The sequence below is a fragment of the Macaca mulatta genome, chromosome 1 (assembly GCF_049350105.2).
Source record: "Macaca mulatta isolate MMU2019108-1 chromosome 1, T2T-MMU8v2.0, whole genome shotgun sequence".
In the NCBI taxonomy this organism is placed as follows: Eukaryota; Metazoa; Chordata; class Mammalia; order Primates; family Cercopithecidae; genus Macaca; species Macaca mulatta.
In genome coordinates this window covers 119389070-119412161 of record NC_133406.1, presented here as the reverse complement: position 1 = coordinate 119412161, position 23092 = coordinate 119389070, and the positions used below count along the sequence as shown (strand labels likewise).

The following is a 23092-nucleotide window of genomic DNA, read 5'->3' as shown; positions in this document are numbered from 1 at the left end:
ATAACCAAACAAAAAACTGTCTTCATTATTTCCACTGCCCTTGAAGTTCAGGCTCTTGGTAATTCTTGAAATCAGTCTCCGCCCATCCGTCTTCCTGTCTCTCTTTTCTCCTCTCCCCGCCGGAGAGAGCTCACTAAAATGCATATGAAAACTTACAGGGTAAAGCCCAAAGTTCTTAAGCGGTTTACAAGGCTCTTCAGGAGTCATATGCTGCTGCCCTCTTTTCCAGTCCCATCTCTCATTACTTTCACACAAAAGAGCCACTCAAGCTGTTTCTTTTTTTTTTTTTTTTTAATTTTTTGAGACAGAGCCTCACCCTCCCACCGGACTGAAGTGCAGTGGCACAATCTCGGCTCACTCACTGCAGCCTCTGCTTTCCTGGTCCAAGCAATTCTCCTGCCTCAGCCTCCCAAGTAGCTGGGATTACAGGCACGTGCCATCACGCCCGGTTAAGTTTTGTGTTTTTAGTAGAGACAGGGTTTTGCCATGTTGGCCAGACTGGTCTCAAACTCCTGACCTTAAGTGATCCACCTGCCTTGGCCTCCCAAAGTACTGGGATTACAGGCGTGAGCCACTATGCCTGGCCTTGTTTTATGTGTTTTGAGGCAGGGTCTCGCTGTCACCCAGGCTGGAGTGTGATAGCATGATCACGGTTCACTGCAGCAGCCTTGACTTCTTAGGCTCAAGAGATCCTCCCACTTCAGCCTTCTGAGTAGCTGGGACTACAGGTGCACGTCACCATGCCCAGCTAATTTTCATATATTTGGTAGAGACAGGGTTTCACCATGTTGCCCAGATGGGTTTTGAACTCCCGGGCTCAAGCAATTCTCCTCGCCTCAACTCCCAGAGCGCCAGGCCTCAAACTGTTCTAATTTATAATTCCCTTTGAAGCTGGTGATTAATCCTCCCAAGAATGCGTCCCTGTCACATTTGATCCCTGTGGTGGAAAAGTTAAATATTAAATTTGAACTCAATTGAACGTGGACAGAAACAATGGTCACCGAGTCCCAGAACAGGTTGTGTGAGCCCTTTTGAGGTGTTCATCCAGCACTGTTTTGGAGAAATCTCTATTTCAATCTATTCCTATACGTTAGTTATTGAAAAACAATAGACAATTACAAAAATAAGTTGAACGTTTTGTGTTTCTTGAGCCCAGTTGCCAAGGGCCTCGTGACTGGGCCTCATGCCAAACAACTCGTTACAAAAGGAGGTAGGGTCCCAGACTGCGCCAAAACTTCATGAGACCTCTCCTCGTCTGTGCATGGACCAGTGGCCGACTCTGGAGCCCAGGCTGTTGCTTCTCAGTCTGGTGGTGAATCCTCCATAGTCTGGTGAGTGTAAATATCTTTTCCCTTTTCCCCTTCCCATTGCAATTTGCCTATTATATCAATCTGTTTATTATATCATTTGCTTATTATATAATTTGCTTATTATATCAATTTGCTTATTAATTTGCTTATGCCATTTGCTTATTATATCTGCATTGCCATTTACGTGGATAAAGCTTGTTTACCCTTAAAGGTATTGTGTGTGTGTCTTTTCTTCTCCCTTTGCGTGTTTCCTGCACAGAACAACCCCCAGGCCAAATTTCTTTTTTCTATAAAGTTTTCCCTTACAACCCTGCCACCCCCACTGCCCAAGAAAGTGTGCCTCTTATATGACATACTCCTAGTACTTGTTGATATATAGCAACCACCTCTTTGCATTTGCCTTTTTTTTTTTTTTTTTGCTTTTGTTTTTGAGATGGTGTCTTACTCTGTCACCCAGGCTGGAGTGTGGTGGGGTGATCTCGGCTCACTGTAACCTCCACTTCCTGGGCTCACGCCATCCTCCCACCTCAGCCTCCCAAGTAGATGGGACTACAGGTGCGCGCCACCGTGCCCAGCTAATTGTTTTTGTATTTTTGTTAAGGATGGGGTTTCACTGTGTTGTCCAAGATGGTCTCGAACTCCTGAACTCAAGTGATCCGACTGCCACGACCTCCCAAAGTGCTGGGATCACAGGCGTGAGCCACTGCGTCCAGCCTGTATTTGCCACTATTTGTTTACATGTTTGTTTCTGCTACTAGATTGGACTCTTTGATGGTAGTTGTGTTTTATATTATTGCCATTGCCAAGCACATATTATGAGCTTGATATCTGATGAATAAATGAATGAAAAAATTAATGAAGAAGCAAAGGACTAATACTATTGCAAATAAAGGGATAACAAGATTGGGGTTAGAGAAAGTCCCAGTCTGGAGCTGAGGATGGATAGGAGGGGTATCTCTAGGTGGAAAAATACATTAAAAGTGCTCTCTTAATCATATGGATAAAGAATTACATGAGGTCAGGCACAGTGGCTCACACCTATAATCCCAGTATGTGGATAGGCCAAGACAGGAGGATTGCTTGAGGCCAGGAGTTGGAGACCAGCCTAGGCAACATAGTGAGACCCCCTCTCTAAAAAAATTTTAAATATACACATATATATGCATATATGTGTAAGAATTAGATGAACCAGTCCTCAAGGAAACCCACCTCCATTTGGGGGCTGACTGAGGGTAAAGAGGAGAGGAGAGTCTGTCAACATAACACGGTTGCAGTCTCAGCCCTAGAAACTCTGTGCTCCATAAAGGCTGATAAAGTTACAGCCTGTATGAAGTGCACTGAGGGTCACGATGGAAACCCTTTCCTGTCACAAAACAACTCAGCAGGTTGACAGAGAATGGTGTTCATGCCAAAGAGGCCAGACAGGCCACACTTCTCAGGGTTAGGCAACAGAGGCAGAGACTGGGTCTCTAGAAGGCCATTGCTTAAGTGCACGTGTTCCCTCGGGGTACTGGAAAAACTCTGGGTGTTTCAAGAGGAGCCTAGAAGATACCTGCTTAATAGAATCAAATAGATTTGATCCCTACCATTAGAACCTTAAATTCTCCAGCTAATTATCACCTTAAAGAGCTCAAAGAGCTTATTTCAAAAAGGATGAGGCAGGCCAGGCACAGTGGCTCACGTCTGTAATCCTAGCACTTTGGGAGGCTGAGGCAGGCAGATCACGTGAGGTCAGGAGTTCAAAACCAGCCTGGTCAACATGGTGAAACCCTGTCTCCAAAAATTAGCTGGGCATGGTGGTGCACACCTGTAGTCCCAGCTACTCAGGAGGCCTGAGGCAGAAGAATCACTTGAACCCAGGAGGCGGAGGTTGCAGTGAGCTGAGATCACGCCACTGTACTCCAGCCTGGGCGACAGAGCGAGACTCCATCTCAAAAAAAAAAAAAAAAAAAGGTGATGAGGCATAGGATAAGATTTAGTGGATGAGACAATAGCACATAGAAGAAACACACCTTCACGATCTGGGAGATGGGTCAGAGAGCAGGAACGCCACCACCTGGTGCTCCAGTATACTTTCTCCCTTAATCCTCACAAGGCATGATACGGTAGATTATTTTACGACAAAATAGTTTTATAATCATAGTTACCATTTACTGAGCATTTACTAAATGCTCACTTTTCTTGGATTATTTCATTTTGTCTTCATGACCCTAACAGGTTTAAAGATGAGAAAGCCAAGATTTAGAGAAGTTAAGTCTGTCCTAGGTGAAACGGAATTTTTAAGTTGTATAGCCTAGATTTAAACCCAAATCTGCCCTCATTGTTCACCACTGTAATACACAGCCTCTTATTATTATCTGAGCCTCAGGGAAGTTATGACTTGCTGAAGGCCATATAGTTAATAAATGGCAGACAGGATTTCAATCCAAGCCTCTGTGCTTCCCAGACCTTTATACTTTCTGGTCACTTAAGCAGGTGAGAATTACAGGAGGCTAGAATACATCTCCTGTGGGAGAGCCACAGAAAACATTTAAAATACTTCTTAACTTTGCCTTCCAGGGACTCCATTCTGTAAAGTCCCAGGCAAAACAAGTATCTACCTCTCACTATTACTGAGCAGTCTATATCCTAGGGAACACATATAGAGCCAAAGGTCATTTGACACTGAACTTTATTTGTTCTGACCATCTGATATACTGTCCACCCTGCTGGGAAACAGAGACAATGCCCATGAGGGTGGGCCTCTGCAGAAGGCCAGAGACATGCCAAAATAAACACTGTGGTCAGGCCTCAGGAACAGCCTGGGAGGACAGGTTCTGTGATTGCTAGTCAACCACCCAATCAGGTCTTCTCTCTTCTCAGCTCTAAATGAGTGCTGATTCTTCAAAAGGCTCTCAGAGCTGCACTCTGGAGATCAATAACTGACTTCGATATCTCAAGTCTTGATTACAAAGAAATATAAGTTACCCAGTTGTCTATGAGACTCCAACTGCCTTTACTGGCCATGACCCAAATATGGAGTGGGTTGGGGAGGGGTCATAGATAGAAATTAACCTGGAGATTTCCGCTAAACATCAAGCAAGGGCTGGCAAACTGATTCCACCAGAGAAACCCTGCAAAATATGACCAAGGTTCTATAGGGTTGCCCCAGAAACATTTTCCTAGGAGCTATTTGTGCTACATAACCAGTGCTGAGCAAGTAAGGGCTTGCTCCCCACAGTCCCATGCCACCCTTGAAGGCTTCTTAATGCAGACCCCTCACGTTAGATCCCATGGGGCTGCTGCTTCCCAAAGCCGGTAAAGTGAAAGCATTTCCCATCACCAAGCAGCAGGACACTCTCTCCTGTCTGCTTTCTAAGCAGGCCCTAAGGAGGGCTCAAGAGTGAGTATAAGACTTGAAAGAAGTAGAGAAAACATTGCCTAGGTACACCCAGTCCTCCCTGCTTTTCCAGCTCCAGCCACCTGAGGGCTCCTGGCTACAGAAAATCAGGCACCAGGCCCTGGCTTTGCTCCCAGAAAAGGCTTGGAATCAGGAAGCCTATGCCCAGCGAGCCTGGGGGCAGCTCTGTTTCACCAACACCTGAGGGCGGGCGAGTGCACCACAGGTCTCAGGTTTCAGGGGGGATGGCAGTTGCCTGTCTAAGGCTTCTCTGTTCCTTGGAATTGTACAGAATGTCTCTTGTGGCTTTTCCTCCTCCCTCCTTTTTTCCTGTTGACTCTCCCCATCTGGCTCTATGAATCACCAGAGTCCACAGGAAAGCAGCAGATGTTGACTTTACTCCTTTCAAGCCAACGTCAGCTCCCTCCTGTGGAGTGGGGAACAGGCAGGAAGGTGAGAGGGTGGAAGAATCGAGGAAGATAACTCTTATCCTTTCCAAACTGTGAGGGAAGATTAAGAGGGAATCTGAAAGGAGTCAGGCACCTAGGCAAAAAAATGATTGGTTCCTGGGGATAAAAGGACCCCAAACAAAGGCCCCAGTGTTGGCTATGGAACCAGGATCATGAAGAGGAGGGAAGCAGAGGGTGGGAGCATGGCTAGTTTTGGTGCCAGCTCTTCTTGTCTGAGGTAAAGCCTCTTCTCTAGCCAACAGCATCCCTAGGACTCAAAAGTCAAGTCAGGCTGCTGGTCTGGGGAGATAGTCCAGAGGCGGCTGCTTGTCCCATCTGAGCCCCCAAACCTCCGCTTTTATGCAAGTGTCTTGAAGAAGCTGCCAGGGAGGACTTTCTAGACCCTTATTCTACATTCATTGTTCCAACTTCTCTTCTCTTTTTTCTTCCTCAGGGATTTTCTTATGGGCAAAGAAGCCAAGCTGTAGAGGAAAAGATAAGCGTCATCGCCAAATGCCTGGACTGGGAACCCTGCCAGTAGCTCTCAGACTTATCTGAGATCTTCACTTTTGTTCTGTTTCCAAAAATGGAATTCAAATTTATTTTATTTGGCTTAGGAGAATTTAACCAACATTTGTGGGGTACGGCGAAGGAGACCTGGGCATGACATCCACAGCCTGCTTAGCTGCCCAGCACAAATCATGTTCTCTCTGCTATAATCAAGAATTCTTCAACTCATGGGCAGCATGCTCCACACTCCCCACTAAAGCAGTGCTTACCTTCCACAGGCAGAAGACAAGGAGAGCAAGCAGGAGCAACCCTCCCAGGACACTGCCTATGAGGATCCACAGGGAGATGAGGATAGGCCGGGTCTGAACCACCTCCAGAAGGCTCTGTATGGAGAGAAGAGTAGTTTTCTACATGCATTCTGTAACCCAACTAGTCTCATCTCACACTATACCAAAGCCAGCCCCTAAATAGAATAACCTCCTTCTACTTAAAAGAAAGAAACGGAGGCAGGAATGGCGGCAGTGGAACACTAGGATCCTGCTACCTGATGGAGATGCCTTTGTTCTGGAAAAGCCCACGGGTGGCCCTATCCTATACCCATCATCATTATTTTCACAGCTCTCAAACTCGGTCTCCGGCCCCACCTCACTCCAACGGGAGGCTTCAGTCAGCTGTAGGACACTGCCCTCCTCGGTTCCCAGCTCAAAGGTGCTGACCACCATCAGGGACTTGAACTTGGCCTGTGGAACAAGTGGATAGGAAGACATTTAAAATGAGCCATCACCAGGTGATGTAGTTGTTTAGAATCCCAATAGCAAAGTTGAGGCCGAGAGACATAACCTCAAGGGCTCTCAAGACTAGAAGAAAAGGCTGAAGACCAATGGGAAAAGAGAGGAAGGATAATAGATGGAAAACCCCTGGTCACATCTGCTGCTGCTGTTTGTTTTCCAAGGACAGTCAGTACATCTGGTACTTTACCTGAAATGCATTCTACTTCTCTTTCCTTTGGCTGACCTCTACCCCTCCTTTAGATTGAAGTTTAGAAGTCATCCCCTCTGGGATTTAGGGAAATCATTCTTCCTAACCCCCACCAACCCTGGTGTTTACTTCTGTCTTTCACTCCTGAACTATAAGATCCTCCAGGTTAAAGGCTGTGCCTTAATAACTTTTGTGTCCTTGGTGCCTAGTAGATAGCACAGTGCCAAGTATGTAGCAGTTTCTTTTTCTTTTTCTTTTTTTTTTTTTGAGATGGAGTCTCTCTCTGTCACCCAGGCTGGAGTGCAGTGGCGCGATCTCTGCTCACTGCAAGCTCCGCCTCCCGGGTTCACGCCATTCTTCTGCCTCAGCCTCAGCCTCCCAAGGAGCTGGGACTACAGGCGCCCGCCACCACACCCAGCTAATTTTTTGTATTTTTAGTAGAGACAGGGTTTCACTGTGTTAGCCAGGATGGTCTTGATCTCCTGACCTCGTGATCCGCCTGCCTCGGCCTCCCAAAGTGCAGGGATTACAGGCGTGAGCCACCGCGCCCAGCCATGTAGTGGTTTCTTAATAAATCTTTGTTGAAAGCATGAATAGATTAATGAAAAAAAGATACCAAAGAAGGACAAAGAGACTTGGAGAAGGATGGTTTATTGGACTGAACTTCCCTAAAACATATGATGACATCCCAGGGATCTTGTGTTATTCCAGGTAGATATGGGAAAGCACATCAACCTTAGTGCCAAATGCCATTACAATTAAGATGCCATTCCCCTGCCCAGGAGGAACTCACACTGACTCCTCACTACCTGTCATATTAAGTTCAATTTCTCCCTGGATTCAAAGGCCTTTCATAATCTAGATCCCTCTCGCCTATACAATCTTACTTCCCACTGCTCCCCAATGCAAATCCTGCATGTAATATCAATTATTCATTCATTTAGCAAAAATATATTAAGCACCTACAATGAGTTAGGCATGGGGGCTAAATGTTGGAGATATTCTCCTCAGTGTCAGCCTAATACAGGGCCTTTTACGTAATAGGCACTTGATGGATTATTAACTGATTAAATGTAGGTATCCTGTAAATGTTGATTGATACAGCACTAAGGAATGGTCAGTGGAGGAAAATACAAGGATAATAACTTGTGTTCACCATATGTCCAGCTCATTATTCATTTATTCTTTATAACAACCCCATGAAATTGGTATTATCTTCCCCTTTTAGAGATTAGGAAAAAGAGGCTTAGGGAGATGAAATAACTTGCTCGTGGTCAAATAGCTAGTAAGAGGCAAAAGTGAAACTTGAACATGGGTCTGTCTACCTCCAAAACCTATGCTAAAGTTCCAGAAAGGAGCAAAAGAGGGGAGTAGTAGAAAAGGAAAGGCTTACTCTTCGGAAAAATTCATTGTGAACCAGCCTCAATAGTCCAACAGAGACCTCGGTCCCCTTTGCCAGCTGCCCAAGGTGGCACCTCACCACCTGACACTGAGTATTGCTCCCATTCTAACAGAAGAGAGAGAGACAGACAGATCAGGACTCTGTGGTGGAAAGATCCTCTTTCCCCACCTCTAGTTCACACAGTCTTGTCCCAAGGCACCTGACTCCATTTTCATTCCCACTCCAGATCAGACCCTGGGGTGGAAAGATCCCTTCCTCTCCGCTCCAGTTCCTACCCCCTTGTCCAGGGCACCCAACTCCACTTGCATTCCCACTCCGACACCCCCTTGTGACTCATACCAGTCTGTTTGTGTGTTGAAGCTCCTCTGGATGCACAGGGGATGCTGGGGGTTCAGTCAGATTCTGCACTGTGCAGCTTGCCTAGGGGAAGATCCAACTTGAAAGACCCTCCTGATGGGGTGGGGCTAGCCACTAAAGGCTGAGCTGGAACATACCCACACCTTGCAGTTCTTCCCCTTATAATCCCTTTTTATTCTCCCAAATAAGCCACATGTGTGAAAAGAAAGCCCCCCCCCCAGAGAGAGGAGCCCCAAGAGTAGCAGCCCAACAGATAGGGAGCTGGTCTGGTGTCCAGCTTCAGTGAGTCCACCAGCTCAAGGGGGCAGGACTCCATGCCCTCCTAGACCAGACTCACATTGTTAGTGATGACTTGAGACAGTGATAGGAAGTAATTGCCCCCATGGGCTACAGCTGGAAGGAGGGCTGAGATGATGAGGCCACTGACCACATAGCAGCCTAGGTTCTGAACCTAAGAGGAAGGTTGGGAATAGTAAGAAGTGGGAGATGGAAGGCCCTTCCTCATCTGTTCCCCTTCACCCTAGATACCATTAAAATCCAAGAGAGACCCTTCCAATCCTTTTCCCACAAAGCTGCTGTTCTCCCACCTCCCCTTCATGCCAAGACCCCTCCAGCTTCTCACCCTAAGAGTGGTTTTGAATTCTGGGCCAGGACCCACTGGGAGGGTCCCATATGGGTGAACCTCATAGCGGTGCAGGGTAGACTCACTGTGTGAACACCAAGTCAGGAAGTACATGGTCACAGCCATGACACAGACACAGGGCACATGATCAGCACACAGACATGGATTCAGAGGAGGCAGGGCCAGCACATGGATAAAGAGATGGGGGTACATGCAGAAGACAGAAGTAGAACATGACACAGACAATGCAAGCTTTGTGGCTACATCCCACATCCCCTCATCCCAGCTCCAGTGCCCAAGGCCTGGCAAAACCTTATACCTAGGAAAGTAAGATGCTTAAAAGGGAAGGTTCAGCATGAATAGGATTAAGGGCAAAAAGACTGAGCAGCCGCAAGGGCTTGGGTTTTGGGAAACACTGAGGCACATGGAAAGGGAGGGAAGCAGCATAAGGGTGTGAGTGTGAAGTGAGAACTGGGTCCCACCTAGAAGCTGGGCCTACCTAGAGAAGAGGAGATGGGGCTCATATTGGATGTGGGCTGAGGTCTGGGCTGTGTTATCTTGAAGGGTTCCATCTCTCTCCAGGCTGTCACTGTAGGGTCAGAGGGGAGAGGCTCACATCTCAACCCCTCCTCAGAAGACGCCCTTCTCTGCTAATAGAGGAATCAGTGTTGTTCCTCCCCACCCCTCCAGTCAAGACTCAGTAGGAGGAGAGGTCTAGAAGAAAGTTCCCTCATTCTCACCTGCTGGCAGTCAGCTTCACGAAGACTTGGCTCAGGAGAGAGGAGCAGCTAAACTCGAACTCAAGCAGAAAGGTCACCTAGGGGCAGGGGACACGGGGTAATGGTAGAGTCTTTCTCATGGAACAACTACAGAGGAACAGGAGCCCTTGTGTGCCTCCTTCCCTGAAGTCCCAGGACCCTCAGATCCCAGCCTCTGCCCTCCTAGAGCCTCCTTTTCATCCTAGACCCCAACTCACCTTGGCTCCAGTCTGGAAGACAGGATGCCCCACAATGCAGAGCCTGGCATGAGTAGAAGGGGCTGCACATTCCACCTTTATTGGGCTGTCTCTCTGAGGGCAGGGGAATGGAGATGGAAGCTGGAGCTGGGGCTGCAACTGCTGTCCTACCCACAGCCTCTAAACACTGAGCCATTCTCTAGAACACCTCACAGCTGAGGCCAGTACCCCAACCTTCTTCCTCCTCCTTTCTTTCCTTCTCCCACACCCCCTCCTCCAAGGGCACCTGAGGAGTGAGACTGGCCAGGTGGAGGTTTCTAGAGAAGATGAGACTCAGGCTAGTATTGTAAGCATTTTCCTTCCTGTTTTCCAGAGTTGCAGATACCAGCGCTTTCCACCGGCCACCTCGAACCACAAATGGGGCCTTCCTGGGAATGATGAATGAGGGAGAGACCAGGAGTTGAAGGAGGGGAGTGCCAAAAGTCTCACTTTTGTTATCATGGGTAAGAAACAACCCCCTACCCCCAGCTCCCTTCGAGTCCCTTCCAGTCTGTCTCAGGTCACCCTGGTTTGCCCAGTACATGTCCATCCAACCTGGAGCCTCTGATGTCCATATTCACTTGAAGCACCAGGTCTGTGACACATTCATTGTCAGGGCCACAATCCTTTGAGAAGGGGACCTGGAAGAAAGGGAAGGGCCTAAGGGTTGAGAGGGAAGCAAGGAGGAAAGGAATAGAATAGGGGAAAAGTGAAAAGACAAAAGTGGGCATATTTTTATTCGAGGATCCCAGGTCAGATTTCACCATGATCTCATGTCTTCTCCCTCCCTTTTCTCTTGAAAGAGGGCAGCCGGGCGCGGTGGCTCACGCCTGTAATCCCAGCACTTTGGGAGGCCGAGGCGGGCGGATCACAAGGTCAGGAGATCGAGACCACGGTGAAACCCCGTCTCTACTAAAAATACAAAAAATTAGCCGGGCGCGGTTGTGGGCGCCTGTAGTCCCAGCTACTCGGGAGGCTGAGGCAGGAGAATGGCGTGAACCCGGGAGGCGGAGCTTGCAGTGAGCCGAGATCGCGCCACTGCACTCCAGCCTGGGCGACAGAGTGAGACTCCGTCTCAAAAAAAAAAAAAAAAAAGAAAGAGGGCAGTGTTGGGGGCAAGGGGCAGGGCATGGCACTGCTGACCAGCTTTTGTATAGAGGTGGGTGAGCCCTCATCCAGCACAGGCCCTGGCTTTGTGGTATTGTCCAAGGCAAAGGTCACAGTAAAGGCCACAGGCCGGAGGTAATCTGACGTATCCTGAAGGAAAACAGAGTCACAGAGTCAAGGATCATGTGATAATTGTAGTGATCATTTATGAAGTATTTTCTGTGTGTTGGGCACTGTCCTAAGATCTTAACTGTATTACTAAATTTAATTTTAATACAACTCCTATGATATAGTTATTATTATTATCACCCCTTTGCAGACAAGAAAACTGAGGGTTGGACTTGCCAGAATTCATAGGTGGTAAATGGCACAGCTAGGATTCAAACCCAGATCAGCCCTGACTCCAAAGTCTGAATCATCTCGTTCTCCCGGCTTTGGCTTTCTTGCTGATCCAGCTGAAATTCCTCCTCTGACCCAGACTTCTCCTCATTCTCAGTTCCTGCCCTCTCCTTACCAGCACATGGAAGTGTAGCTGCTCACAAGTGATATTCCCCACACTGAGCCGGAGCCTCCGAGGGGACAGCCTCTGGCCAGAGCCATCAAATGCTGCACGTGCCCCAGCCGTCCATTCATCCAGTGATGCTGTGAACCTCATGTCTGAATGAAGGAGGCAAGAGTGAGGGTGGAAAGGGGTCTAGTGAGGAAGGCAGGCAAGGAATTGAGAGTTGCCTGTGATGCGCTTTAGTCACTCACAGAATCGGCGATCCCAGCGACCAGGAGTACGGGAGGTCACTTGGAAGCAGAGGGCTGCAGTCAGACAGACTGCCTCCTGGCCTCGCCGCCTACAGTCCCTCTGAACCACACTGATGGCCTGTGGGGTCACCTCCAGTGACGGGGCCAGATGGACAATGGGCCGGGAGCTGGGAACAGTGTGGAAAAGAAATTCTATCAGTAGGAGGTAAGCCCTTGAGAAGCGCAAGCCCAGTGTTTGCTACTCCATGGTTAAAACAAAGAAGGAGGGGCTGAATGCATATGTCACCCTCCCCGGGAGCCCTCTGACAGAAGTAAGATAATAGATTCATGTCATTGATCTTTTTTTTTTTTTTTTTGAGATGGAGCTCACTCTGTGGCCCAGGCTGGAGTGCAGTGGGGCGATCTCAGCTCACTGCAACCTCTGCCTCCTGGGTTCAAGTGATTCTCCTGCCTCAGCCTCCCGAGTAGCTGGGATTACTGGCGCCCACCACCATGCTCAGATAATTTTTTGTATTTTTAGTAGAGACAGGGTTTCACCATGTTGGCCAGGCTGGTCTTGAACTCCTGGCCTCAAATGATCCTCTTACCTTGGCCTCCCAAAGTGCTGGGATTACAGGTGTGAGCCACTGTACCCGGCCCTAGATTCACGTCAATAGGCACTTATATGCTAGGCACTGTGTTAAAATCATTATATGGATTATCTCATTTAACCCTCACAATAAACCTATAAGGTAGGTACTATTACTATTTTGTCATTTTTTTAAACTAGGAATGGAGGCACAGAGTAAGTTGACCAAGAAACCCAAATCTCAGTCTGTGACTTTAAGGCCCTTGCCTTTAACAGCTATGCTATGCTGTCCACTGCTACCTGAGCTGGGACCCCTCACCTGAGCAGGATGGCCGCCCCCTGGGCACCCACAGCCACATCGACCAGATCATCTCCATCCAGATCTAGCCGGCCATCCACACTTCGGCCAAAGTAGCTGAGGGCATGTGGCATGGAGGCAGCAGCAATCCTCTGAGAGGAAGAGAGAGGAGACTAAGGCAGGGACCCATACACCTAGTTTCTCAGGCCTCCTGCCTTGCTCTTTCTTTATTTTTACTTTATTTATTTTATTTATTTATTTATTTATTTTTATTTTTTATTTTTGAGATGGAGTTTCACTCTTGTTGCCCAGGCTGGAGTGCAATGGTGTGATCTTGGCTCACTGTAACCTCCGCCTCCCAGGTTCAAGCAATTCTCCTGCCCCAGCCTTCCAAGTAGCTGGGATTACAGGCGTGCGCCACCAGGCCCAGCTAACTTTTTGTATTTTTAGTAGAGTTTCATCATGTTGGCCAGGCTGGTCTCCAACTCCCGACCTCAGGTGATCCGCCTGCCTCGGCCTCCCAAAGTGCTGGGATTACAGACGTGAGCCACCGCGCCCAGCCATGCCTTGCTCTTTATAATCCTCCCATCAGTCCTGGGAATAAGAGAAACTTGCCTGTGTTCAGGAGTTCTTAGTTCAGCAACCTGTATTCTACCCCACTGCCTTAAGTTTTTGCCTACTAATAAAAGCACTTGTTCAGTTTGGGTCTCAAGCCAAGGGGACTATTGACAAGCAAAGAGCATCCCCCTACTCCTCTTCCTACAACCATGCCCCTGCTTTATTTGGGTACTCCTGACCTGGGCAGGATGGGGCCTGACTCCACTCTGGGTTCCATGGTACAGGTACAGTGCTCCCTGGTGCCCATCCTCCAGAGGTGCCCCCACAGCCACATCAGCAAAACCATCTTGGTTCAGATCAGGAAGAGCACCCATGGCAAAGCCAAATCGAGCATCCTGGGGGGGTTCTGGCTGAAGTGTTCCTTGGAGGGTCAGCAAGGACTGCTGGTGGAGGAGAGAAGATAGAAGATGCTAATCCAGCAGCCCCAACCTCTCAGCAAACCCTCAAATATGTACACCCTCCCTCCTTTCCTCCCCCACCCCCACAACGCAAGTCCAGGGCAGGGGGTCCCAGCAAGTCTCACCTGGCCCACCAGATACACATAAACACGTCCTGTTTCCTTGTTCTGGGGTCCCAGGAACATGGGGGCAGCCACAAGTAAGACATCAGTTGTTCCATCCCTATCTGTATCCAATGGGCAGAGCTCACTGCCAAAGTATGAACCAATCTGGGGAATGGTGGGTGATGATGACCCCAGAGAAAAGGGAAGGTGACTGTAGACAAGTGGACTCAGTGGGAAACACTCACCAGCCTGCCAGTCTGCTCCTTACATCCCTGACAGACTCTGCCAACCAGAATTCCGCACAGACTTTGCAGGCCTCTCTCTTACCCACTTCACACTCCTCCCCAACAGCCCGGAGGTCCCTGGGAATCCAAAGGTCCCACTCTTCCTTGGATGCCCTACCTGCTCCCCCTGGAGGCTCTGGGCAACCCTCACAGCCCCATCTTTCTTAAGCTGGAAGGCGATGACTTTTCCTCGATGTCTAAATCGAGGAGCCCCAGAGAGAAACAGGCGGCGTCCACCCCGCAAAAGCATGGAAGAAACAGAGTAACCTAGAAGTGAGCAAAGTAACAGAGGTAAAGGAAAAGAAGATGGGGTCCAGAGTAGGGGGTTCCCTAAAGGCACAGCAGGAGGTCCCAAGGGAAGTAGTAAGAGGTCAGTGAGAAACCTCATGAGTTAAGAGGGAGTATTTCATACCCCGCAACTAGGGATGTATTTCCTCCCCTACCCTGCAAGCCCTCTGCAACTCTGCTACTCACCCAGGTAGGCTGCATGGTTCTGCAATGCAGAGGGGAACTCGTCTTCCAGAGCCATTCGTGGGGGGAAAAGGTGGTGACCTCCTTCAAGCCATAGCACAGAGCCCCCCCAGTCATAGGCCCCCACCATCCCAAAGAGAATCCCATCCTGTGGGACAGAAGCAGTTGGAGTCACTGAGAAGACAGTGGGGAATAAAGGGAAAAAAACAGTCCAGGAGTGAAAAGATCACTGAGGGTCTGCTGGGCTCAGTTGGAAAGGCATGGGAAGGTCAGCATGGAGGCTGGTTAAAGGAGGAATCTGGAGGGCCCTGTGGTTGAAGTTATCTGAGTCAGAGAATGGGAGAAGTCATGAAGGGGTCAATCTGTCCAACCTTTAGCCGATGAGTGGAGAAACCAATCTGAGACATTTCCAGCCCAAAGGAGCTTTCATTTTCTGCATGGGAACCTTAGTCGTGAGAAAATATTGAGACAATATCAGGGGAAGACAGTTTCCCTTTGACCTACTGAACTCACTCCAGAGCCCCACCCACACTCCAGAACTTCTCCCACCCTGTCCATTTCTCCAGAGTAATCCTCACCTTCGAGGCCAAAAATCCGATCTCCTAGTGCATCCACAATGTCAGTCAGAGCAGCCTCATCTGTGACATTGAAGAAGAATCGCTCATCTGGATCACTGGCAATAGTTCTAATTTCTCTCAGGAAAGAGCTGGGATCTCGCTGCCGCCGGAGGTAGTGACCAAGGACCTAAGAGGTCATAAGATCAAGGAATGAGGTGTTAGAGTTGGCACAGAACACAGCCAACTAACATGATGTGGCTGAAGTCTGGGAAGTAGTTAATGCCCTTGTTTTCCTCAAGTTCCCAGTACTTGGACAGTTCACAAGACACTGCCCCCCTGCCACCCCCCAACTCTTCCAGATCCAGGGTGAATTCTCACTGCAATCCCATAGCGTGTCACTCTTCCAGCCTCACAGGTCTTTAGTGCTGCAGGAAGCTCCTCTCCATCATGGGACTCTCCATCAGTGACAACCACCAGTAGCCTGGCAGCCTCGGGTCGGCCCCCATGGGACTGACTGAACCCTTCTGTGCTGAGAAGAGAAAGGAGTGAGGTGTGATCAGATGTGTGCAGACACACACACACACACACACACAGGATTTAACATCAGCACTTCACTGAGGTCAGGCATCTTGCCTTTTAGGCCATTTCTTGAGTATTTAACATGGAGATGGCATGGAATGAGAGCTCAAATGTTTGAATGTCATAGAACATACAGAGTAGCTTATCGATCTAAATAAGTACAACATTCATACACTCAGATTCATTCAACAAATATTGTACTTGGGAGGACAAATATTAAGGAAATATAGAACAGAAGAGAATGGTCTGGGCAGGGACTCCTCCCAGAGATGAGTTGTTTTGTTTTGTTTCAATTTTACCACTGTGCCCCTAGAGATGAGTTTTGGATCATGTTTGGAACGTGGGCTAGGACATTAGTAGTGGAGAACCTGTGGGCCAGGATCACTGTTGGAGTGGAGGGATAGAAAGATACTTCTGTCTGTGAAATATGGAAAGACACAGACATAGACACTTCGTAGAAATGTAGTGAGAGGGAGTGCAGTGACAGCCCACTTAGCCTTCCTCTGTGTACCATTAGTGTACATACAAAGAAAGTATGCAAGACATCTTGGGATATACACACTGCACTCCAAACCTGCCCTAACTTCTCCTTCTTCTTTTTTTTCTTTTTCTTTTTTTTAAAGGGAAAGTTTTATTTTATTTCTTAATTTATTTTATTTTATTTTTGAGATGGAGTTTTGCTTTTATTGCCCAGGCTGGAGTGCAATGGCATGATCTCGGCTCACCGCAACCTCCACCTCCCGGGTTCAAGAGAGTCTCCTGCCTCAGCCTCCTGAGTAGCTGGGATTACAGACATGTGCCACCATGCCTGGCTAATTTTGTATTTTTAGTAGAGATGGGGTTTCTCCATGTTGGTCAGGCTGGTCTCAAACTCCCGACCTCAGGTGATCTGCCCGCCTCGGCCTCCCAAAGTGCTGGGATTACAGGCGGGAGCCACCGCACCCAGCCCTGCCCTAACTCTTCTAAGGCTTCATTGCTCTAGCCTCCCACACCTCTCTTCCCAGTGCCTCACCAGGCCACCATTATTGCTTGCGCAGTCTTTGTTTCTCGTCCCTCCCGCCGACTGAGGTTCTTTGCTGCTCTCACCACTTCTTCCTTCGTTCGAAAATCTCCCAGGGACCACTCATGTACAGGGCTCTCCCCATACTGTACCAGTCCCACCTGGGAATAAAGCGCATTCAAAAGAAATGTATGTATGTGAGATCGGGGGAGAGGAGGAAGAAGAAAGTATGTAAGAAGAGGAGAGATGAACACCTGGATACTACTGAAGATAACACCTACATTTATCCCCTCTCTCTCTCTCTCTCCCCTTCCAAGCCCATCCATATTGCTTTTCTCTCTCTAAGAAATGGGGTCTCACTCTTTCACCCAGGCTGGAGTGCAGCTGTGTGATCAAAGCTCACTGCAGCCTCAAACTCATGGGCTCAATTGATCTCTTATTTCAGCCTCCTGAGTAGCTGGGACTGCAGGTGCATGCCACCATGCCTGGCTAATTTCTTTTTTTTTTTTTTTTCATATTTTTAGAGATGAGGTCTCACTATATTGCCCAGGCTAGTCTTGAACTCCTGGCCTCAAGGGATCCTCCCACCTCCACCTCTTGAGTAGGTGCCACAAGCAACTGCGCCTAGCTCATATTGCCTTCTCTTACCTGTATCTGTTCCGGGTCAATAAACAGTTTCCCTACCAGTCTTCGTAGGAAGGTCTGAACTTCAGACCAGGGGTAGATGCTGTTGGAGCCATCCAAGACGATGACAACATCCATGTATGTTGGGCAGCCTAGAAGGAAGGGGAAAACTGAGGTAGAAGACACTGAGCTGGGGGCAACAAAGGAAAGAGGTCACAGGAGGACACGTTCAATTTAGACATTTATAAGGCACTTCTTACATGCAAAAAAGGTACTGTGCCAGGCTCTGTGTAAGTGTAGAAATTAATAAAAGATCCCTTTAGTAATCTTCAGTAATTGTGTGTATGTAAGTATATATATAAATGTATATATGTGTGTATATATGTATATATAGGTATATAAACACACAAATATACACATTTATATATATATAATTTATAAATACAATGCTCTAAAAAACAAGAAGGAATTAAATGCTAGGTAGGAACATAGCATGACTCTGTACAGTGGGGGAACAAAAGCAGATTGGTTCTGATGGTGGGGAATGAAACATGGTAGCAACTAAGAAGATAGTAAAGACTGAAAATATTTAAGGAGAAGAGAATATTAGGAAAGGCATTTGGGTAGAGAACATTTTGTTTGTTTTTGAGACAGAGTCTCACTCTGTTGCCCAGGCTGGAGTGTAGTGGCATAATCATGGCTCACTGCAGCCTCGACCTCCTGGGCTCAAACGATCTTCCCACCTTGGCCTCCTGAGTAGCTGGGACCACAGGCATGCACCACCATGCCTGGCTAATTTTTTTATTTTTTATTTTTGTAGAGATGGGGTCTATGTTGCCCAGGCTGGTCTCAAACCTCCAGACCTCAAACAATCCTCCTGCCTTGGCCTCCCAAAATGTTGGGATTATAGGCATGAGCCACTGTGCCAGGCCAGATCATGGACTCCTGATAAGGAGTCCGAGTTATTATTATTATTATTATTGAGATGGTGTCTTGCTTACTCTGTCACCCAGGCTAGAGTGCAGTGGCACAATCTTGGCTCACTGCAACCTCCACCTCCTGGGTTGAAGCGAGATTCTCCTGCCTTAGCCTCCCGAGTAGCTGAGATTGCAGGCATGCACCACCACGCCCGGCTAACTTTTGTGTTTTTTTCTCTTTTTTTTTGAGACAGAGTCTCACTCTGTCACCAGAACTGGAGTGCAGTGGCACGATCTCGGCTCACTGCAACCTCCGCCTCCCTATATCAAGCGGTTCTCCTGCCTCCGCTTCCCGAATAGCTGGAACTACAGGTGCTCGCCACTATGCCCAGCTAATTTTTGTATTTTTAGTAGAGATGGGGTTTCACCATATTGGCCAGTATGGTCTCGATATCTTGACCTTATGATCTGCCCGCCTTTGCCTCCCAAAGTGCTGGGATTACAGGCATGAGCCACCATACCCAGCAATTTTTGTATTTTTTTAGTAGAGATGGGATTTCACCATGTTGGCCAGGCTGGTCTTGAACTCCTGACTTCAAGTGATATGCCCACCTTGGCCTCCCAAAGTGCTGGGATGACAGGTGTGAGCCACCATACCTGGGCAGGAGTCTGAATTCTAATCTGTCAGGAAACATGGAGCTTTTGCAAGCATATTAGGTAGCAATGAGGACAGCCATGCAGGCCCTCTGCCAGGCATCATACCCCTTTGCCCCATCTTTTTCCCACCCAGTATCCCCTTCTGGGAACCAAGTACTCAGCCTTCCTCTGGCTCACGTTGGGCAGTGGGTGCCAGGCTTCCCTGAGGCCGGAATGAAGCATCCACACGGGCACATATCCCAGAACTGAAGACAGAGCTGCCACAAGCACGAGACCAGAGAGGGGCACAGGCCTGGGGATGGGGAAAATAGTTACTCCCAGGCTTGGGAGGGCACCCTCAGAACATGCTCCCAGTTGAAGGAGGCATGAAGACCACTCCCTGACATTACCTACCTTGCTTTCTAGGTTTTTAACTCCTTGGCCCCTCCACACAGACCATTTTCCCTTACCACATTGCTCTTTTTTCTGTTATGGACCTTCAGAGACACTGCCACCACCCTTTCCTTAGCTCACCATGAATCCCCCATCACCATCTGTCTCTAACAGAGACATCCCCAGGTGCATATTCACAGCAGGATGAGATGAATTTCCCAGTTGGTAGTCACCTGGTTGGAAGGAGGCAGAAGAGAATGAGATCATGGTGTTATAGACGGAGTGCTTGAATTCATGTGATTTTGGAGGAGAATGAGCAGGGATTGGTATCAGATTGGGGACAGGGAGTATGTGGATTTTAGGGGTGAAAAAGCTGAGGTATAGGGAGTTGAAGCTTCTAGAGCATCAAGGTCAGGGGTTAGGAGAAGGGTCAGGTATCTTCTTACCTAAGTGGCTCTTGGCACATGGGGCATGGTGGGCCCCCCCTACAGGGCAGCGATAAACGTCCCCCCTCCGGTCACCTGAAGGCCCATCCCAGGGGGCGCCCACCAGCATCCTGGGAAGAGGATGTGAATATAAGCATAGGGCAAACATGACCCTTGACATAGGCCAAAGGGAAAAAGCATGGAGGTGGCAAGTTTAGAGGCCCAGCCACTTTCAAAAGGCCAGATTAGTTTAGAGTCCCATCTATCTTGCCTCCTCTTTGTTAGCACTACTGCAGTCCCAGTCCCCTGGCACTCCAGTTTCTTCCTCACCATCGCTGTCCACCCCCAATATGTTGTAAGACACTGTATCCAAATTCAGCTTCTGGTGGCCCTGGGAATAGGCGTGGGTGATGTTCATCCAAGTTAAAGGGGGAGCAGAGACCTGTGGGGCCAGGATCATAAGGTTAGCACGAAGCAGTGAATGGCTAGAGGCACAGCCAGAGAGAAGCTGTGAGGGAGCATCTTAATCTCTGTCTGCCTGCTTTTTCACTCATAAGCTTTTCTGGCCTCTCTCAGTGTCTTGTGCTCAGAGCCTCAGGCAAAGATGATCCCCTTCCTGTGTTTGTGTCCAGATGCCTAACCTGTGGCCTTCTGCCATGCTGATGTACAGCTGTATTTCCATTCCCACCTCTGAAATTTCATTCACAGACATGTCTGAAAAGGTCAAGTTACTCTTTTCCACAACATTCCTCCCACACACACTCCTCAACAAACTGTGAGGGTCAAAAGAGGGAGAGGGCCTTTCTGTATCCCCAGAACAACCATTGCTTCCAATTCTCCCCAAGATAGGGGAAATGAAAGGAAGGTTAAGAAGCACCGCACGTCTGGCTCTCTCCTTCTCTATCTCTTCCTGACTCCCAGGGTCATTGTCACACTCGCACTGTCTTTTTCCAATGTCTAGGTCTCTGGTTGATTCCAGCCTTGGCAATCTCAGTGGTAATTAACTGGGTGGAGCCACCCGCCTGCCCACACACATAGTTTGCCATCCATCCTTGCCAAGGGTCCCATCACCCTGAAGTTTCCCACAACCTGCCTCCTTTTTAACTCATCTACTCTCCCAACTGCTCCCCCCTCCCCCACCGCCGACCTCTATGGTTTCCTCAGTCTTCAACCCACTCTAAAGGTGCCCTACCCTGGCTGATCTTCCCTTTTGACCCCAATGCCTTTAAAAATCAGAGCTGGTATTTTAGGAAACAATGATTACAGGGCACTAGCAAGGAGAAATTCCAGGCCTCTTGTCCTTCCCATGGTCCTTTCCCCAACTATGTCTTGCTCTGTACTTCCAAGCAACCCCTCTCAGGCTACCCCCCACCATTACCAATGGCTGTAGCTTTATCCCAAACCATGCTCATTTTCAGAAAGGTGTTTTGTATGTGAGCAGTTTTGCATCCAGAAAACTGGCAGGGCTGTATAACTAGAAACTGCAGCTCATTGGTTAGATAAACCCAGAGTTCTGACCACATAGTTAGTCAGTTATGCCTCAGGCCCCAGGGACCACCAAGGGTAAGAAGTTAGGGAGGAGATAATAGGAATCAGACTAGCAATGGAAGGTCACATCACATTTCTTTTTTGTCTCCTTACTCCTATAGGGATAAGGATGAAGATTTTATATATTTAGATACAAATCTCAGCCAAGCATGCTGGCTCATGCCTATAATCCCAGCACTCTCGGTGGCTGTGGAGGGCGGATTGCTTGAGTCCAGGAGTTAAAGACCAGCCTGGCCAACATGGCAAAACTCTGTCTCTACAAAAAAAAAAAAAAAAAATTAGCCAGGTGTGGTAGCACATGCCTATAGTCTCAGCTACTCAGGAGGCCAAGGTGGGAGGATCACCTCAGTCTGGGAGGTTGAGGCTAGAGTGAGCCATGATCATGCCACTGCACTCCAGCTTGAGTGACAGAGTGAGACCCTGTCTCAAAAAAAAAAAAAAAAAATTAGCTGGGTGTGGTGGCACGCACCTAGTGGTCCTGACTACTGAGCTATGGTTGCACCACTGCAGTCCAGCCTAGGCAACAAAGTAAGACTCTATCTTTAAAAAATAATAATTATAATGATTATTATTAGATACAAATCTTACACAAGGTCCTAGGCAGCTTTAGCCCCTGCCAGTCTCAATATTGAAACAGTCATATGTGAGGGCATAAAAATGCACAAGGACACAGACACACATAACAAGAAATGTAGAACCAGTGTTCGCTTCCTAAATCCCAAAGAAATTTTAACTCTAATGGTCCCAATTCCAAACAATCTATGTATCTTCCATTCCCACCAGAAACCAAGAAGTTAATTTCCCTCACCTGTCAGGAACACCAGGGGCAAGAACAGGTGAGTGATGAGGGGGAGTTCCATGCCTGATCCGTTTCTGTCCGGTATGAGAAGTCCTCTGGCCTCTGTCTGTCCCTCTCCTTTTCTGTTTTCTTTACTTTCCCTCCCATCCTGCCCCCTCCCAATGGCAGCTAAAAATAAAGTTGGAAGGAATGGGAGGAGTGACGGTGGGGAACTGTGGGGAGCCCCAGACCAAGGCAAGGACTGAGCCATCTTAGTCTATTTCTCTGCCTTGGTGCTGCCCCCTGGAGGCCTCATCTCTATATCCGGAGAACATATTTTTTTGTTCATTTCTGCTATTTCTTTTTTTCTACTGTTTGTTGTTGCCAGGTCAATAATGCTTTCCTCAAATTTGGAATAGGAGTGGGAGATGGATTCTTTTTTATAAGAAAAGAATCTTAAACTTTTATCTAAAAGCTTTAGACAAATTATTTATATTGAGAATACAGACAGGGTTTCACTATGTTACCCAGGCTGGTCTTGAACTCCTGAACTCAAGGAATCCTCCCACCTCAGTCTCCCAAAGTGAGCCACTGCACCCGGCCGGGGGATAGGAGATAGGTTCAGATTCTTTTTTTTTTTTTCTTTGTTAAAGCAGAGTCTCACTCTATCACCCAGGCTGGAGTGCAGTGGTGCAATCTTGGCTCACTGCAACCTCCGTCTCCTGGGTTCAAGCATTTCTCATGCCTCAGCCTCCCAGGTAGCTAGGACTACAGGCACATGCCACCATGCCTGGCTAATTTTTGTATTTTTAGTAGAGGCAGGGTTTCACCATGTTGGCCAGGCTGGTCTTGAACTCCTGACCTTAAGTGATCCACCTGCCTTGGCCTCCCAAAGTGCTGGGATTACTGGCGTGAGCCACCACACCTGGCCAATAGATTCTTTTTACTTCCTAACCTTATTTATCTCAACCTGGAATATGGAAAATGAAAGAGCTGACAGCAGTGGTATCATTTTCTCTACCCACCCAGGGGA

The 23092-nt window shown here is 48.1% G+C and overlaps 2 protein-coding genes across 6 annotated transcripts in view; both read right to left on the bottom strand.

Annotated features, from left to right (window-relative positions):
- Positions 1-23092, bottom strand: part of LOC708768 (NBPF member 20) — an 853661-nt gene that overhangs the window by 443331 nt on the left and 387238 nt on the right.
- Positions 3965-22695, bottom strand: ITGA10 (integrin subunit alpha 10). 5 transcript variants are annotated; one of them, XM_028847238.2, is made up of 30 exons: positions 22090-22695; positions 20064-20175; positions 19755-19864; positions 19450-19541; positions 19114-19228; positions 17387-17514; positions 16751-16899; positions 15538-15688; positions 15181-15346; positions 14974-15047; positions 14606-14750; positions 14250-14398; positions 13869-14012; positions 13525-13725; positions 12749-12879; positions 11862-12028; positions 11623-11765; positions 11145-11258; positions 10557-10642; positions 10249-10390; positions 9984-10076; positions 9748-9824; positions 9507-9596; positions 9008-9092; positions 8723-8836; positions 8368-8448; positions 8020-8133; positions 6293-6388; positions 5918-6031; positions 3965-5620 (listed from the first exon to the last, which is right to left on the bottom strand). In XM_028847238.2, exons 1-30 carry the CDS (start codon positions 22328-22330, stop codon positions 5555-5557), a joined length of 3690 nt encoding a protein of 1229 aa, XP_028703071.2. In that variant the 5' UTR covers positions 22331-22695; the 3' UTR covers positions 3965-5554. The 5 variants fall into 5 exon arrangements, 3 of the variants coding, with proteins under 3 accessions (XP_028703071.2, XP_015005654.3, XP_077805677.1); XM_015150168.3 differs by having other exon boundaries at positions 13525-13728; positions 22090-22655; XR_013398970.1 differs by lacking the exon at positions 9008-9092 and having other exon boundaries at positions 13525-13728.

Excerpts from the sequence above, each read along its gene's own strand:
- ITGA10 (XM_015150168.3), bottom strand. The coding sequence starts at position 22,330 with ATGGCTCAGTCCTTGCCTTGGTCTGGGGCTCCCCACAGTTCCCCACCG. Across the intron at positions 9,825-9,983 it reads TCTTCCAGACTGGAGCCAAG|GTGACCTTTCTGCTTGAGTT; the intron begins GTGAGTTGGGGT and ends CCCTGCCCCTAG. Across the intron at positions 8,449-8,722 it reads CTCAAGTCATCACTAACAAT|GCAAGCTGCACAGTGCAGAA; the intron begins GTGAGTCTGGTC and ends ATCTTCCCCTAG.